The sequence below is a fragment of the Macaca mulatta genome, chromosome 2 (genome assembly GCF_049350105.2).
Source record: "Macaca mulatta isolate MMU2019108-1 chromosome 2, T2T-MMU8v2.0, whole genome shotgun sequence".
NCBI lineage: Eukaryota > Metazoa > Chordata > Mammalia > Primates > Cercopithecidae > Macaca > Macaca mulatta.
The window spans coordinates 126007350-126022998 of record NC_133407.1 but is presented as its reverse complement, the minus strand read 5'-3'; the positions used below and the strand labels follow the sequence as shown (position 1 = coordinate 126022998).

The 15649-nt window shown below is 38.6% G+C and overlaps 1 protein-coding gene across 13 annotated transcripts in view; it reads left to right on the top strand.

Moving 5' to 3' along the window:
* Nucleotides 1-15649, top strand: part of CADPS (calcium dependent secretion activator) — a 483498-nt gene that overhangs the window by 438118 nt on the left and 29731 nt on the right. For all 13 annotated transcript variants that reach the window (XM_015130515.3, XM_077993272.1, XM_077993270.1 and 10 more), the window contains one exon: nucleotides 5259-5366. In XM_015130515.3, the coding sequence (XP_014986001.1) occupies nucleotides 5259-5366 (108 nt within the window). The remainder of the gene's footprint in view (nucleotides 1-5258; nucleotides 5367-15649) is intronic.

The window sequence follows — 15649 nt, the reverse complement described above, 5'->3', positions numbered from 1 at the left end:
GAAGAAGCAAATTGAATTAATAGAGTTTTCACACTCTGGAGGGCAGAAGTAGTTGATGCAGCATGTTCCAAAATGTGGTACATTTACCACTGGTGATACAAAATATAATTACTACTATTACTGCTCCTACAACCAAGCTTGATAAAGCACTCACTAGAACAGTTTACATTTTATCTTCACAATAACCTCACTTTAAATATGAGGAATACGAGGAAACTAAGGCACAGAGAAGTTAATTTGCTCAGGACCCCACATCGGGTTAGTGGAAGAGCTGAGATTTAAGCCAATGCCCTTAAAAATTCTGCCATACTGCAAGATAATTTCAGTTAGTGTATAAACAAACACCTTGATTTGGATAGTGGTAATTATTTTAGTGCATATTAGAAAAAGTATTTTTTTACCAGCTATTAATGACTTAGGACAAAGCTAAACTTTAAGTTGGTTAACATATACTTTAATAGCTAATAATATTACAATAAACCTTTTAGTAAATAATTTTATAGAAAACAATAGTACATAATACACATATATTCTATATGTACATTGTTTATATATGGTAGATAATAGTAATCATTTGCTTCTGAAATCAATCCTAGGAGGGGGTTAATATTATCATTCTGTTTTATAGCTGAGGAATCTGAGGCACAAAGAGGTTAATTAGCATATCCAAGGTCACCTGGTGAGTAAGCGGAGTGTGAAGATCAGGTGCTGTCAGTTGGACCATAAAGCCTGCACTTCCAGGGGTGTGGTAGAGTAGCTAGCACTGGCTCCCAAGAGTCAATTATGTGCATCTCTCTCCAACTTTGCCTTCAATGAGAGCACATTGGTAGCTCACAATTAGCCTTGATGGGAGTATTTACACCATGCGAACTGGCAAGCACTACAAATCAGGGTGTTTTGTTTTGTTGTTGGTTTTGCTGGGCAAAGTGGCTCACGCCTAAAATACCAGCACTTTGGGAGGCCGAGGTGGGTGGATCACCTGATGTCAGGAGTTCGAGACCAGCCTGGTCAACATGGTGAAACTCCGCCTCTACTAAAAATACAAAATATTAGCCAGATGTGATGGCATGCGCCTGTAATCCCAGCTACCTCCTCTGGAGAGGCTGAGGCAGGAGAATCGCTTGAACCTGGGAGGCGGAGGTTGCAGTGAGCCAAGATGGTGCCATTGCACTCCAGCCTGGGCGACAAGAGTGAAACTCCATCTCAAAATAAAAAGAAAAAAGAAGAGCCAGTTTACCAGCATACAACTATTACCTATTAAGTCAGCAGTCCCCGAACCAGAATGTGCAGCAGTAATACTTAGCAAAAAAAAGTTTTTTTGGTTTGGTTTTTATTAACTTATTTAGCTTTTATTATTATTTTATTATTTTTTAATAGGCACATAATTGTTTTTGTTTTATTAATAGAGAGTCCCAGGCCCTCACCTCCAGAGATTCTGATGCGGTCATTCTGGGGTGGAGCCTGGATATTGCTTTCCATTAAGTTCTTCACATGATTCTGATACGTAGTACAAGTTTGGAAACTAATGGACTAAATCAGTGATTCTTGACCTTGGCTACATATTGGAAACACCTAGGGAGCTTTTGCAAGCACTAATGCCCAGGTTGCTTGCCAGACAAAATGGAAACGGCATCTTTGGGGGTCAGGGACCAGACATCAGTATTTTTAAAGCTCCCCAGGTCCTTCAAATTTGCAGTCAGGCTTAAGAACCTTCAGATAAAATCATTTCTCAACTCATTTCTACCTCTGAAGTCTCTGAGTTCACCTATGTTTCCCTGTGAGGTTTTTGTTAGAACACTTAGTGGTTTAGTTCCACGTGGACACTAGCAGTTAGTCACCTTTGAGATTTGTCTCTTAACTATCCACACTACTGCAGGGAAGTGCTAGTACCAGTCACTTAAAACATTGCATAATCCCCAAAGCATATGTCTTTGTCTTAGATATAGTTTTTGACCCATTGGTATATGTAGGAGATTTGCATTCATAATTAGGGCTGACTTAGGATGCTGAAAATTTGAGCTCATTTTTCTCAAGCTCAGAAGTATTCTGGTAGGGGCAAGTTCAGATTAAAATGGTCTTCTTTTCCTGAGCCACAGAGTAGCTTATTCGCAAATTATGTCTTCCGCACATGGATGCAGTTAACTATACAGATATTTGTTTAAATGTTTTCTAAAATCTATGTCATATTCTATCAGTCTATCCAAGCCACATTTAAAATATACAATGTCATTATGAGATATTTAAAAACACCTACAAGTTTGTCCCACTGTGTGCAGGTAGCACTATGATATAAAAGCATAATTTAATAGTATCAGCTGTCTGGTCAAGTATATTTTTCAGCTATAATGAAGGGGTTAGCTTGTTTGTGAACAGTTTTTATTTTAATTGTTTTGATTGGAAATCTACTTAAAATGCGTTATACATCCTTCCTGCCTTTTTAAACAGGGTACTGACTATAATCTTTCCTCAATGACCCAGGATCACCATTGTGACCATGTCTTTCCCCAGTGGCTGCATAGTGACCTGCTTCCCTGTAGGGCCTCCCGAGATATAGGGGAGGCTTGCCCCTGCCCTCGATAGTCCCAAACCCCAGCGGTTGGTGAGTCTACATGTCTGGTGTTGCAGTTGGGCAGCCTCCTCCTTCACGGTCAGGCATAAGGAAAAATGATAGCTCTCTCTTATCTGCAGTTTTTTCAAACAATCCCTCCTCTTCACTATTTCTGCTCCATCAAGGAATGGAAACCAAACTTGTTGGAATTGGATGGGAGTGGGAGCTTGAGGACTCTATTATGAGAAAACTACACATATTTTGTGCTGAGATTTTTATCATTTTTATTTTGACGTTAGCTCCTCTGAGGCCCCCTTTTCTTCTTGGTTCTAGAGTAGATTCTAAAGGTAGGTAAGGCTGTGGAATGGTATAATACTATGGGGGAAAAATCATAGTAATTCATGTTTGTATTACAATATATGGCTTTCAAAACATTTTTACATATACGATTCTAACTGATGACCATAACAGTCCTTAGAGGTAAGTAGGGGAGCTGTTAGTAATCCCATTTTTATAGATCGCATAATTAAGGCCCAGAGAAGTTTTTTTTAACTCTTATTTTACAGAAAAGTTTAAATGATATGCACAAATTCCAGTTTGTGGGAGATCCAGTAAAATTCCATGCAGTGTGACTGAAGAGCTTGAAAAAGGAGGTGGAGAAAGGATTTTCTCATTCATTCTTGAATTTGCCCATTCAGCAAATATTTACTGGGCACCAACTATGTGTTAGGTACCATGTTGTGTGCTGGGGATACAATAGAAAACAGGCCAAACAAAGTTCCTGTGTTCATAGAGCTTATGTTTTAGTGGGATAAGACAGGCAACAGACAAACAAATAGTATATAATGCAATATCAGCTATTGGTAAGTGCTGTTAAGAAAAAAAAAGAGTCATAAGAGAGCAAATCATGGAATTTCTTAACTACCTGGGTAAGATGGACCACACTGATTTTTTAAAATATCAGAATTTTTAAAACTTGAATGAAATGCCCCTTGGAAGACAGTGAAACTTTGTGAAAAGAGAAGGAATGGTGCAAATACACATCACTGTAGATAACTGTTTCTTCTAACATTTTGGGTTACTGATAGATCTGTGGCATTTGACTTTGCACCTTAGCTCTAAGACGGCTGCATGTGCCCAGGAGAAGGCCATATCGCCACAAGTATCACCAGGGGAGAAATGGAAACAATAATAATGAATTTCTCAAGTCCCCCAGGTAGAGATCCCCATCCCTACTGAGAATGGCCTTTGATGCGCAGTTGCCAAAAGGAGAGAAGGAGAGAGGTGCCTGCTTAGAACTGATAGCTATCACTTACTTCTCATTGGAGAACCTCTATTGTTTTGTATAACAAAACTGCAACAATTATAGGACCATCATGGAACCTGCTCAATCCATTCGCTGAAAATTGCTTGAAAGTGTAACACTTGACTACTGTGGCTTTGGGTTGTCCTCATTGTTTTTCAAATTAATACCTTGTCATTGTTTCAGCAGGTGTTAAGAAATGTTACTAGCATCCCAGGGGCCAAGGATTGGCCCTTTGCTTGATAATTGTTTGCTTTGTATCAGGAAACAAAAATACAGTCCTACTGTTTCTAAACCTTCCTCATTTTCACCCTGGAAATTACACAGAAGTGTTAACTAACTTCAATTTACAGTGCCTGACAGTCACGTCTAGTAGAGAAATGATACTTTGTGATCTAAGGTAAATCACAGTAATGAAAACTAATCTTTTTAGTTATTAGCAAACGTATATATCTACTGTGGAAATTTGAGGGGTTTGTGGCCACTCTCCTAATGACCTATATTACAGTGTTTTAATAGGTTTCTTTGGAGATAACTTTGATTGTGACATCTCAAGCAGTGTGCTTTCTGAGTTTCTTTCTATCTTTTTTTTTTTTTTTTTTTTTTTTTTTTTTTTTTTTTTTACTTCCCTACAATAAATCACTTCCTAACTGCAGGACGAACCACCTGCTTACCTTTCCGGAAAATCTGATTTATTTAAAAATCAAATCCTCTCCTCCTTACCCTGCCTTTTCTTTTCTTTTCTTCTTCTTCTTTTTAATCCTTAGACTTTAAGGCTGCACTGGAAGCAAAGACAAATTGTTTAGTGTCTCCTCTGAGTGAACTAATTAATTAGCAAATACTATATCCACTCAGGTTAAACTATACACACACACACACATACACACACACACACACACAAAATGAGACTTGAGTAGGAAGGGGTATAGATTGAAATACAATTTTTTTTTTACTTAGTACTTTCTCAAGTTTTTAAAAGAGGAAAAAGGAATGGGAAGTTCCATCACCCTTCTGATAATATATTAAGGACAGTGGAAAACAGTATGTTTGGGTATTCTTTAATGGGGGTTTCAATCCAAGGCAAAGTCAGAGAACATCTCTGAGTTATGCAGTAAAGATTTATCCATTAGATAAATTTGCCAGGAAAGAATTAATCATAGAAAAATATTTACAAAATCCTACAAGCTCAATGCCCTTCTTAGCCAGGCTTGATTTCTGGAAAGAGGAAGCAGTTCTAATATCAATTCCTACCAGCCCAGGCTGTGGACAGCAATCCCATGCCTACAAAGGTGATCCAGCAGAAGCATCTCAGAGTGTGTGAGGGCAAGTAGAGGGTAAAAGTGAATGGTAAACAGGGAAGAGTGGCTGTCTGAAAATTCATTTTCATGTTTTCCTGTTTCTTTACAGAAACCTGGGATGGACGTGGCCGACGCCTACGTGACTTTCGTCCGCCATTCTCAGGATGTCCTGCGTGATAAGGTCAATGAGGAGATGTACATAGAAAGGTTATTTGATGTAAGTAAATGCCTTCTCCTCCTTGAAAACCAAGGAGGAGACCCTCCAAAATGTGACAAAATAAGCGACAGGAGGATAAGTCACATTTTGAGAAAATGGATTGGTTCTGATTCAGACTAAATCTTCTCCTCTCCCTCTGCCTTAGGCTCTTATCTGTCTTGTGTCTGTTCTGAACCCACTCTGGTGTGGCAGTGTCTCAGTCCCAATCTGTGTGATACGTAGGACGGCACACAGCCTCTCGGCAAGCAGGCTCATTCCTGCACGAAGCTTGCGAGGCAGCTTTCTCTAACTGCCAAAGACCTTTCTTGGTCATGGTTTTCCTCCTTGCAATCTGGCCTCACCTTAGGGAGATGTTCTCATCAGGGAGGCTGAGACCAATTCCCTCTCCTGGGGGTGGCGCCTCCCTGACACCAGCTGTGGCGTGCAGATGTGCAGTAAATGTCACATCGTTATCACTTCAAAGATAATTTCGTTCCTGGAAGACTCGAAATCCTTACCCTGGGTTTCGGCAAACACTTACATTACAGTTGCTCAGTCAGTTGCAGCTTTAAACCATGGTGCCCGCTGCCCACCCACCCAACTGAAAATTTACGAGAAGCAGGTGTACAAAGAATGAGTACATTGGGCTGTGGACCCAGATCAAACTTCAGAAAATGCAGATTACCAAGGGTTAATAATTTTTGAGCAATCTTATTTCCACTGGGACTGCATCTGCATGCAAAGCAAGCCACTGAGGCAAAAAGAAAAAAAAAAAAAAAAGAAATCTGCTTTGGTCTCAAATTGCCTGTCTCTTTCAGGCCACAGCAGATGGGGCTACCTAATTTAGCCCGATATTTCGTCTCGGGTTTCCACTGAATTTGTCAGTATAGACCCGGCCAGAGTGCATGGAAGCTGATGTTCTTGTCTCCCTGTGGCTCTGAGTGTGCAGCCTACTTCTGTCTTGTGAAACGTGAGCTCCTCCTGTCCAGGTTTCCATATTTTTAGTGCCAATGCGAACATTAATGTTTTGGTCTACTATGGAATCCGTGTTTCTATTTTTTTTTTCTGTGATTGTGTTCAGCAATTTATATTGAGTTTGTGTGTGTGTGTGTATGTGTGTGTGTTTTTGTTCCACAGCTAAGTGAGCTCATTGTTGGCACTGCTTTCTGATTCTGCGGCTTCTGACTTTTATATGCTTTGTCTTCCAGCTCATTTGCTTTCCTCGTGTGTTGAAAGGCTCCTTTCTTTTTTTTTTTTTTTTTTCTTTTCCAATCATCCCCTTTCTGTGCTTGATACCTCTCTTTCCCCTGCATCACCTTTCCTCAATAAAACCCTTCTTACTTTTTAATTCCCACCCGTCCTCTCTCAGATAAAAATGGAACTTATCTCTCATGTCAAATGTTTTATCACATTATATCAAGTGGCATGAATTAGAATCAAATAATCTTCCTGTGTACATCTTCTAGCATGACCCACATCCACTGAGAATGCCTCATACATGCATAAAGCTCACCAGCGGGTCCTCCCCCTTCTCTGCATGCATGCCTTATATGAAAGTACTGAGCCTAGAATGTCTGGGGCACAATCACCATCCAATAGGCATTGAAAACAGAGACAGGCAGGACCCTCGGGTCTGCAGTTAGGAGTGTGGACACTCTGCCCATCTCCATTGAATTAAATTTCAAACCACAAATTTTCAAGAAGCCTGTGGGTTGTTCTTTTCAATGCCTAGGTTGCCTTTTTTTTCCCTTTGATCAGTATCTTCCGATTCTCAGTTTTATGTGGCCCGTGTGTGCGTGTGTGTGTGTGTGTGTTACTGTGTGAGTGTGTGTGAATAACCAATAACCTTGTGTTCTCTAACACTTAAATCTAGTACTGAATTTGATGTTTAATCTGCAGTTTAGCTTGTCACTTCATTTTAAAAAAAATTAGAAGTACAAGCAAGGTAGCCTTGCTGAAGGCAGCAAGGCAAATTATCTCTTTTGTGGCTCTTCTTAAAGGAAAGTGCAACCAAATCTTCATTTAAAAAGTAAAGGTACAGCCTTGGCTAGTACAGATGATAAAACTGGACTTGCCTGACTGTTGAAGACCACAGGCAAAATTCAAGCCTTCCAGCCTTTAATGTAAATTAATAGTGAAAAGAAATATTACTGAGAATATTTTTTTTTCCAAAAGCAAGTTATAGTTAGCGACATTCAAAAATTCACAAGTACCTCCATTCCCTTGTTGAATTCCACTGACCAGCATAAAATAGCATCAGTAACATTGTGGAAACCCCCACAATTTAGTCTGATGTTGTCCCAATTTGGTTTTCCCAACACAGTCTTAGTTATACCGTCCTGAGTATATTTGATTGTAAAGGTTTAACTGTTACAGTCATTCACTGCATATCACTCCTGGCCCCATGGGGAAAAAAAAAATTTCAGGAGCTTATTTAGATATAACAAGTTTCTTTGCCATTTACTTTCTTACTTTCTAAATAACCTGATCTCCTAATTTACAGAATATTGGTGCTAGGCAACCTAACTGATGTAGTGCAAAAAAAGTTATTGAATCTGTCATGGATTTAAAACATTTGTCATTTTAACAACCCAGAGCTTCTCAAAAAGCTTCATTACCATGCAGCCTCAGTAATTTAATTCAGTACTTACTGTTTTTCTATAATCTAGCAGCAAAACATCAGATTACCAACATGTTTGATTATTTTCGGCTTCTGTTTCCTCAAGCATGGTGTTTATTTCTTTGTATATATGCTCTGCAAAACTCGTGTGTCCACCAAGCTAAACAAGGGAATAGGAATATCAAGGCAGAAGGGTCTGTGAAAGCTGCCACTCTAAATTTCTTGCTGCAAATGAACTTATTATTTAAATCCCATTCCTTAATGATAGTGGTCCTGGGGCAAGTTTCTAAACAATTGGCAGAAACCTATTGAGAAAGACTTGTTGATCTGTGAGATTTTTCTTCCAAATCGTTGCATTTTGATAAATGGCAAAAATGAATAATAGCAAATTAACATTTTGAATGAAGAAAAAAATATATATCTCCGAGATTGTTTGCTGTTTGGGGGTTGTTGATTCTGATTGTTGTGTCATTCTCTGGTTTTTAGTTCCTGCTGGCATCTGTCATTCAGAGGCATGTTCTGAGAGTTCCTGTTGTGTTTTTAACTGTGTTTCAAGTCTCAGTTTTATTTACCTGATAAGTCCTTTAAGTTGTTGCTATTTGGTATTGTTCCTGTTTTTGCCCTTCTGAGTGTGCCGTTGTAGAAAAGGCTGGATGGTTTTAGTGTGTGTTTGTATTTGAGAATATTTGGATTAATAGCTGGTCATTTAACGGTGCATTTTCTGCTTTAACTAGGCCCCTACCCAGTGCTCTCTGAGCTAGTTTTCTCTTTGCCACGTCATTGTACTTTTGGCTGGAAGTGGGTGCTTGTGGGAGATTATCGGCATAGCATTTGGGACTCTATATTTGATGTTCTGCATTTTTATCTATTTTATTACGTAACTTAAGAACAGGCTTTCCAAATTCATCTTCACCGATTTTTTTTTTAACCAAGCATTCTTTAGGTTTGTTGGAGAAATACATTTGGACCTAATGTTACCTAACTGGGTTGCTTTTGCAGTTAAGATTTCTTTGTCTATTAATATGATTGGTTTACCTAGTCTTTCTATAAAATACTAATGACTTTCTTGATAACACACCTAAGAAAAAAACTAACCAATCCAAGACAAAGTGCTGATCAGAAAAGAATCGGCAAACTGTTTCCCATAATATTTCAGATGTGCAGCTGTACATCTTTTATCTGTGTTTTTATAATTTTTTCATAAAAAAAAGAAGTATAATTGTATATGGTTTTCAGTTGCTACAAAATAACAGTTTATAACATTTTGAAACAAAACATTCTGAGATTTAAAGCAAGAGAATATTCCAATATACATAAAAACAATGAATTCAAATATATTAAAGATGCTGAATTTTTAAAAGAAGATCAGACTGCTATGAGACTCAAGTGGAAGCTTAGCCTTCTTGAAAATTATTGCTGACATTCAAATAAAATATAAAACATGGATATGAAATAATATCCATATTCCTAAAGCAGCAGCTACAGAGGAAAGCACAAGCTCAAGAAATAACTTGAAGACAGTGATTTAAAGTTGGAGTGTCCATAAATCATGCAGATGGCTTTTCCCTCCTTCTCTAGTGATTAATTCAACATCTTCCCCAAAATAAAAGCATGCTTTTTGAAATTAGAGATCAGATCATCAAGAGAAGCACCTAAGATTTCAAGGTCTAAAAAAAATTAATTTTCTTTCCTCCTTGTACTTCTTGAAGACACAGACTGAGAAGAAAATCGGGATTAAAAGAGATGTGCTTAGGGTGAATTCATCTGCTTAAACCTCACAGGCTCAGAGATGAGTGATTAAAAAGCCATCTCGAACTTGGATGGAATCCACATTGGTGGTAATGCCGCATCCGCGCTGGCTTTCTTCAGGCCCCGTGTCGTTGTGAACCAGGCCCAGGGAACATTTGACTGGAGATGATACATGGATTATATAGGTCAATTATACACTTAATCTGCCTTCTGGAGGATTAAGTATTTGCAGATTGACTCTGCATTTGGCTTCTCCGTGGCAGTTATCAGATCAGGAAAGGGCCTCTTACCAAACCGCCTCATAAGAACTTAATCAGGCGGTGTGGTCAGCTTCGGAAGGGGCTGCTGCTTGGTATTCTTTGCCTCACACGGATTTTAATTTGCTCTTCCATTTTCAAATCGTGTATTTGTCCAGTTTATGTGGCAGAACAATAATTGAGTATGACTGTTTCCCTTGAAAAGGGTAATTTGAAACATGAAACCTTTGCCTATTAAAATATATTTGCTATATTTATATATGAAACCACAGATAACCTTATTTTAACAACTTTGTTAAATTACTCAAGCACTATACCTGTGAGCATATATCGATCAAAGTAGGAATCATACTGCTGGAGGATGAAAGTACCGAATAGTAGGCTACAAGAAGAGCATGACACTATATCTGCAAGGTATATCACCAACTGTCCAGGTAAGGGAAACCACTTCCAAAAATATGAAGTGGGGAGAGGTACATAGGATTCACTAATATAATAAGTTGCACTTCTAAGGGGCTGATTAAAGAAAATCAAGGCATATGGCATTCTAGACACTGAGACAGTGAGTTATCTCCTCTCTAAGCAATAAGCAGACTTGAGTGCCCTGAATGGGACTTACTGTGCAGTGATCATGGGCCCTGCCTCTGGAACCTTCAGACCTGATCCTTACTAGCTGGGTGACCTTGAACAAGGCATTTAATCTCTAAGAGCCTCAGCTGATTCATCTATATAACAGGGATGATAATCGTGGAGTTATTATGCGGGTGAAATGCCATATGCATCTGCAGCATCGAGCTCTGAGGAAGCATTGGTAAGTGTTAGCCACCACCACCATCATCATCATCACTATCATCATCATCATCAAAATGGAAATGCTTTTCCCAGCCCTCTTTTTTTTCTTGTTAAGCAAAGCTTCATATTCATGTTAAAGTGCTATAAGAGTCTCCCCATCACTTTAAGACATTAACCCCAAGCTTGCTTAGAATTGCTTGATGTAGAGCAGCCTGGTACCTTTTTCACTTTTGGTAAAACATCTTTCTGAAACAGGCTAAATAGTGATGGTCAGGAGTGGGGCTTTGAAGTAAGACAGACAGAAGGAGGAAACTTGGTTTTGCCACTTTCGAGCTTTCTAACCTGGGGTCAGTTATTTCACCTCCCTGAGCCTCAATTTCCCCATCTGTCAAGAAACTGGCTTCTTAGAGTTTTCGTGAGGACAAAATGATATAATGAGTGTACATAGGCATAGTTAAAAATTCAATGAGTCTTTTATCATCATCATCGTTACCATCTCATAGAACTACTTGTTCTTTCAAGTGATTTTGAAATAACCTAGCTCTACCCCCTCAACAAAACTACACGGCATTGCCAGATAAATCAGAATTAACCTTCAGAACTTCAGGGTTTTGGGAGGTGGGGGCAGAGGGAGGGAGGGAGTAATTAATACCTTTTACTATTAAGATGCTGTATATGTATATTGTAGACATTTAGAAAATATAGCTAACCAAAAAATAAGAAGATTAAAATGTTGTGTTCCCAACACCCGCAGATTATTATCTGTGGGGTTTTTTTTTAATCTTTTTCTATGTAATTATGTATATATTGTGTACTTTTTTTCTAAAATGAGTAAGCAAAAAAATTGCTTTTTAAAGTTGATGATCACTATTTCCCATGCCAGTAAATGTTCCTCTAATACACTGTATTCAAAATTCCCCACTTGTCCCCAAAATATTCTTTACAGCTCGTTTGTGCAAACCAGGATTTGATGCAGGGTAAGGTTGTGATGCCCCTTAAATTTATTTTGAACTAGCACTGGCCCTTTTTTCATGATCTTGACTTGTTATAGGGACTGCCGTGCCAATTGTTCTGCAGACTGGAGGAGTTTATTACTATCTAAACATAGAACTGATTTGCTGAGAAAAAAAAAAAAAAATCAAGCTGAATTCAACCAAGTAGTTCTTTTAAACATAATTAGTAACTTAGCAGAATTCAACCAGGGTTTTTTTTTTTTTTTTTAAGCTGTTCACTGTATGTAAGGAAAAGTTCTGAAGCTAGTTTAAAAAAAAAAAAAAGATTGAGGGGGGAGCTAAACTGTAAGAAACTCACAGAGGCCAGAGTACAAGGTGGCCATGTGAAGATATACAGAGATTTTATTTACTGGAGTAAGGCACAGCTATCTGAGCTGGGTGGGTAAATCAGAGGGTCACAGTCCAGCATTTCTTGTGTCACTGTAACTGCTTTGAAGTATTAGACTGGTGACTTTGACACACACATACCCATACTATTGGGAAGGTTTCTTTGTTAATTCTCCTGGGATTTTCCCTCAGGTTATCAATCTGAAATTAAGCCCTCCAAATCAGTCTGAAGCTGAGCTTTTCCATACTCTTTAGATCAAATTTTAATTGAACTGTGACCTCATCTCTATCCTCAATTATGAAGCTAAAGCGCATGTCTGCCAGGCTGCTAGGACATCCCTTAGAATCTGTGAGATTATGTATGTTGAAACCGGAAAGCTAATCCAAATGAACTGGGAAAGGCAGTTCGAGGAAGAAGAGACAGTTGATTCTTTCACCTATTTTTGAGCCCCGAAGTGAACTCTGGCAGTTAAGTCATGCCCTAGGCCATGCATTACAGCTGCAGAGTGTCATTTCCCAAAAAGAACACGGAAACTGGAGGCAAGGTGGGGCGGAAATAAGAAGCCCATCACTCACCTGGATTGGTAACATTACCTACTAAATATTGTTACCTAACGGGTATCCGTATATATGATACATATTTTAAAATAGGGTGTGTATGTATGTATATGTATTTGTGTAAGATATATATCTTATTAGGGAGTTAAGTTTCCTTGGCAGAGGAAAACCGTGTATTCAGTCCCAATCTAAGCTCTGTTTGGATTCTTGGAAGTGAACCTCAGGATACTTCCAAGCTAAAATTATAAAACAATCCAAGTTCATTTTCATGACTTATGCCCTCCAGTGCCACTCAAATTCCCAGTGTCTTCATGCTTTCTCTACCTCCCACCATCCAAATCTGCTTTTAACAGATTTGATAATTCCTCTTCTATTAGATGAGAGGAGATGAACAGAGTGTTTTGGTGCTTTTCTGATGCGCTATTGCAGTGAATACTATTCAAATGTCAATCCCCTCTTCTCCATGGGCTTCACAATAACAAGTAAATGATAACAATTAATTCCTTTGCTTTTGGAGTCTTAGGTATAGAAACACATTTCCATTCCACATGGACTTGGGAATGCTTCACTGCATGCCTGGGTAATTTGAGCTTTCAGCAATCCTGCATACAAAAAAGATAAGGGGCATTAACAGATTTGGATTAATCATGTTAAATGGGTTATTACTATCCAAAAGAAACTGAGGAGTTTTTGTTGGTATCCTCACAGATTTACATTTCTGTAGCATATCTTCAAGTGGTTTTCAAATCTAGCTATTTCCTTCCAAAGCCATTCATAGAAATAGATCTCTTTTACTTTTGGGCAAACCTTATAAAAAGCCAGTCTTGAATTTTCTCTGGAGCTTGTAGGCAATGAAGAGTTTTGCTAAGTGTCTTTATCAGAACAGCTTTCTGTGTTCCAGAAGACATTTGGTGAAGACAGTTAATTTGTTTTCCTTTCCAGAGGAGAATGTTCCATTAATCATTCTAAGAAGCCAAGCTGATTGCTCTGTTACGTTAAGGTCACAGTATTCTTGTTAACATGACCCACACAACACTTCTGTGTCTTAGAACAGGGTTTTTTTTTTTTTCTTATGGCAGACTTATGGCATGGAAGCAGTAAGCGACAGACTCAAACACAGTACACATGTGCAAGTATGCGTGTGCACACATACACACGCACGCGCACACACACACACACACACACACAAACACACAGAGTAGCCAAAGCACATTTTGTGGAACAAATATTATCACATTGCATTGCAGGAGACGAGCTGTGCTAAATCCTCAAATACTTCTCATTTATTAAACAAGTAACTATTTCTCTCCCTGCTGGGCTCCAGATAGGGTATCAAAAGATTTCACAATCAATACCGAGATACATAGTTACTGCTCTAATTATTTTAATGAATGAATTTAAATTTTGCATAGGTTCTTGTTATTCAAAGTGTGATCCACAGGCCCTCAGCATCAGCATCATCTGGAAGTTTGCCCTAACCCCAGACCAAATGAATCAGAATCTGCATTTTAACAAGAGTCTCTTTGATTCAAATGCATGTAAAAGTTTGACAAATAGTGGGCAAGATCAATTACTTCAAACTTATTTGCCCCAACTCACAATAAGAAACAAATTTTACATCGAAACCCAGATTGTATGTACACACACACGAAACAAAAGTTTATAAAACAATATTTATGTGATGCAGTCTGATATTTCCTGTTTTTTCTTTCAGAAATTTCAGTGGTAGCAGATAAAATGATTCTACTACACACAAATAAGATTACGATACTCAGTTTCAAAAATACTTCTAAAGCAAAATTTTTCGTCCTTGGTACCACTGACAGTTTAAGTCAGATAATTCTTTGTTGTAGAGTGCTAGTCTGTGTGTTAAAGGATGTTGAGCAGCATCCCTGTTTTCTACTCTAGATACCAGTAGCAGCCACTGTCCTTTTCAAAATGAAGAAAATGTCTCCAGATATGGCCAAATTTCCCCCGGGGAGCAAAATCATCGCCATTTGAGAACCACTGATCTGCACAAGCTAGAAATGGGGTTACCACTAAATGTGTACAGGTAGCCCTTCCTCTCTGGATGTAATACAGCCCTCTGCTACCCCCATTATCACACAAAAACATGATGAGTATGAGGTAGCAACAACAAAGTCGAGCTTAGGAATTGTTAAAATGATTACTCAAGAAGTCCATGTGTCCATCTGGGAGTTAGCTTGGGAGCCTGTGCCAGTCTCTGAAGGAGATTATGTTTGGAGGACTTCATGCCATGATGGGAAAAGCTTGTGAGACATCCAGGACCCTCTTCTCCCCTCACTGTATCCAGAATAGTCCCACTTGGAGCCACAGGAACTGGAACAGCACGTTAGATCAGCAATACAGCTTCCCGCTTTGGCCTCCCTTGATTACTTCTCTTTCCTTTCCTTTTTATAATTCCACCCGGACCTTGATTTAAAAAAAAAAAAAAAAAAAAAGCTTGCTTCCACCAGGTGGCTGCAAATTATTTTTGTGTGTCCAGAAACCTGAAAAGAAGGCTCAACTTAAATACTTCATTCATTCCAAATTCCCAATTCAGAAGAGAACAGTTAACAGCCTCCTGTTCTTCTGTTAAACTCCTGCTGAGTTGACTAAAAATCCAGTTAATAGAGTCTAGTGATTTGCCTCCAGTGTGAATATTCCTGTATCAAAAGGCTTACAATGATAGTGTCACTTGCCATATTGGGTTGCCTTGACTGCCTTTGGCAGAATTTTCCATTCTGACCATCCCTGGACTAAAGCCAGTTATACCAACAAAGCTCCAGGTCTTGCCCAGGATGGGAGTATTATTAATTACCAGATCTGTATGCCAACCAAGGTATAAAGCCCCTCTCATTATTTGTGTAGAAAAAAAAGATTTTTTTTTTAAGAAAAGAACAAATAATATGTAAAGTAAGCAAAGTTAAATGCATGAGTTGCTTTCTAGTGAAATTCTTTAAAATCATCTTGTAAGGAAGAGAAATA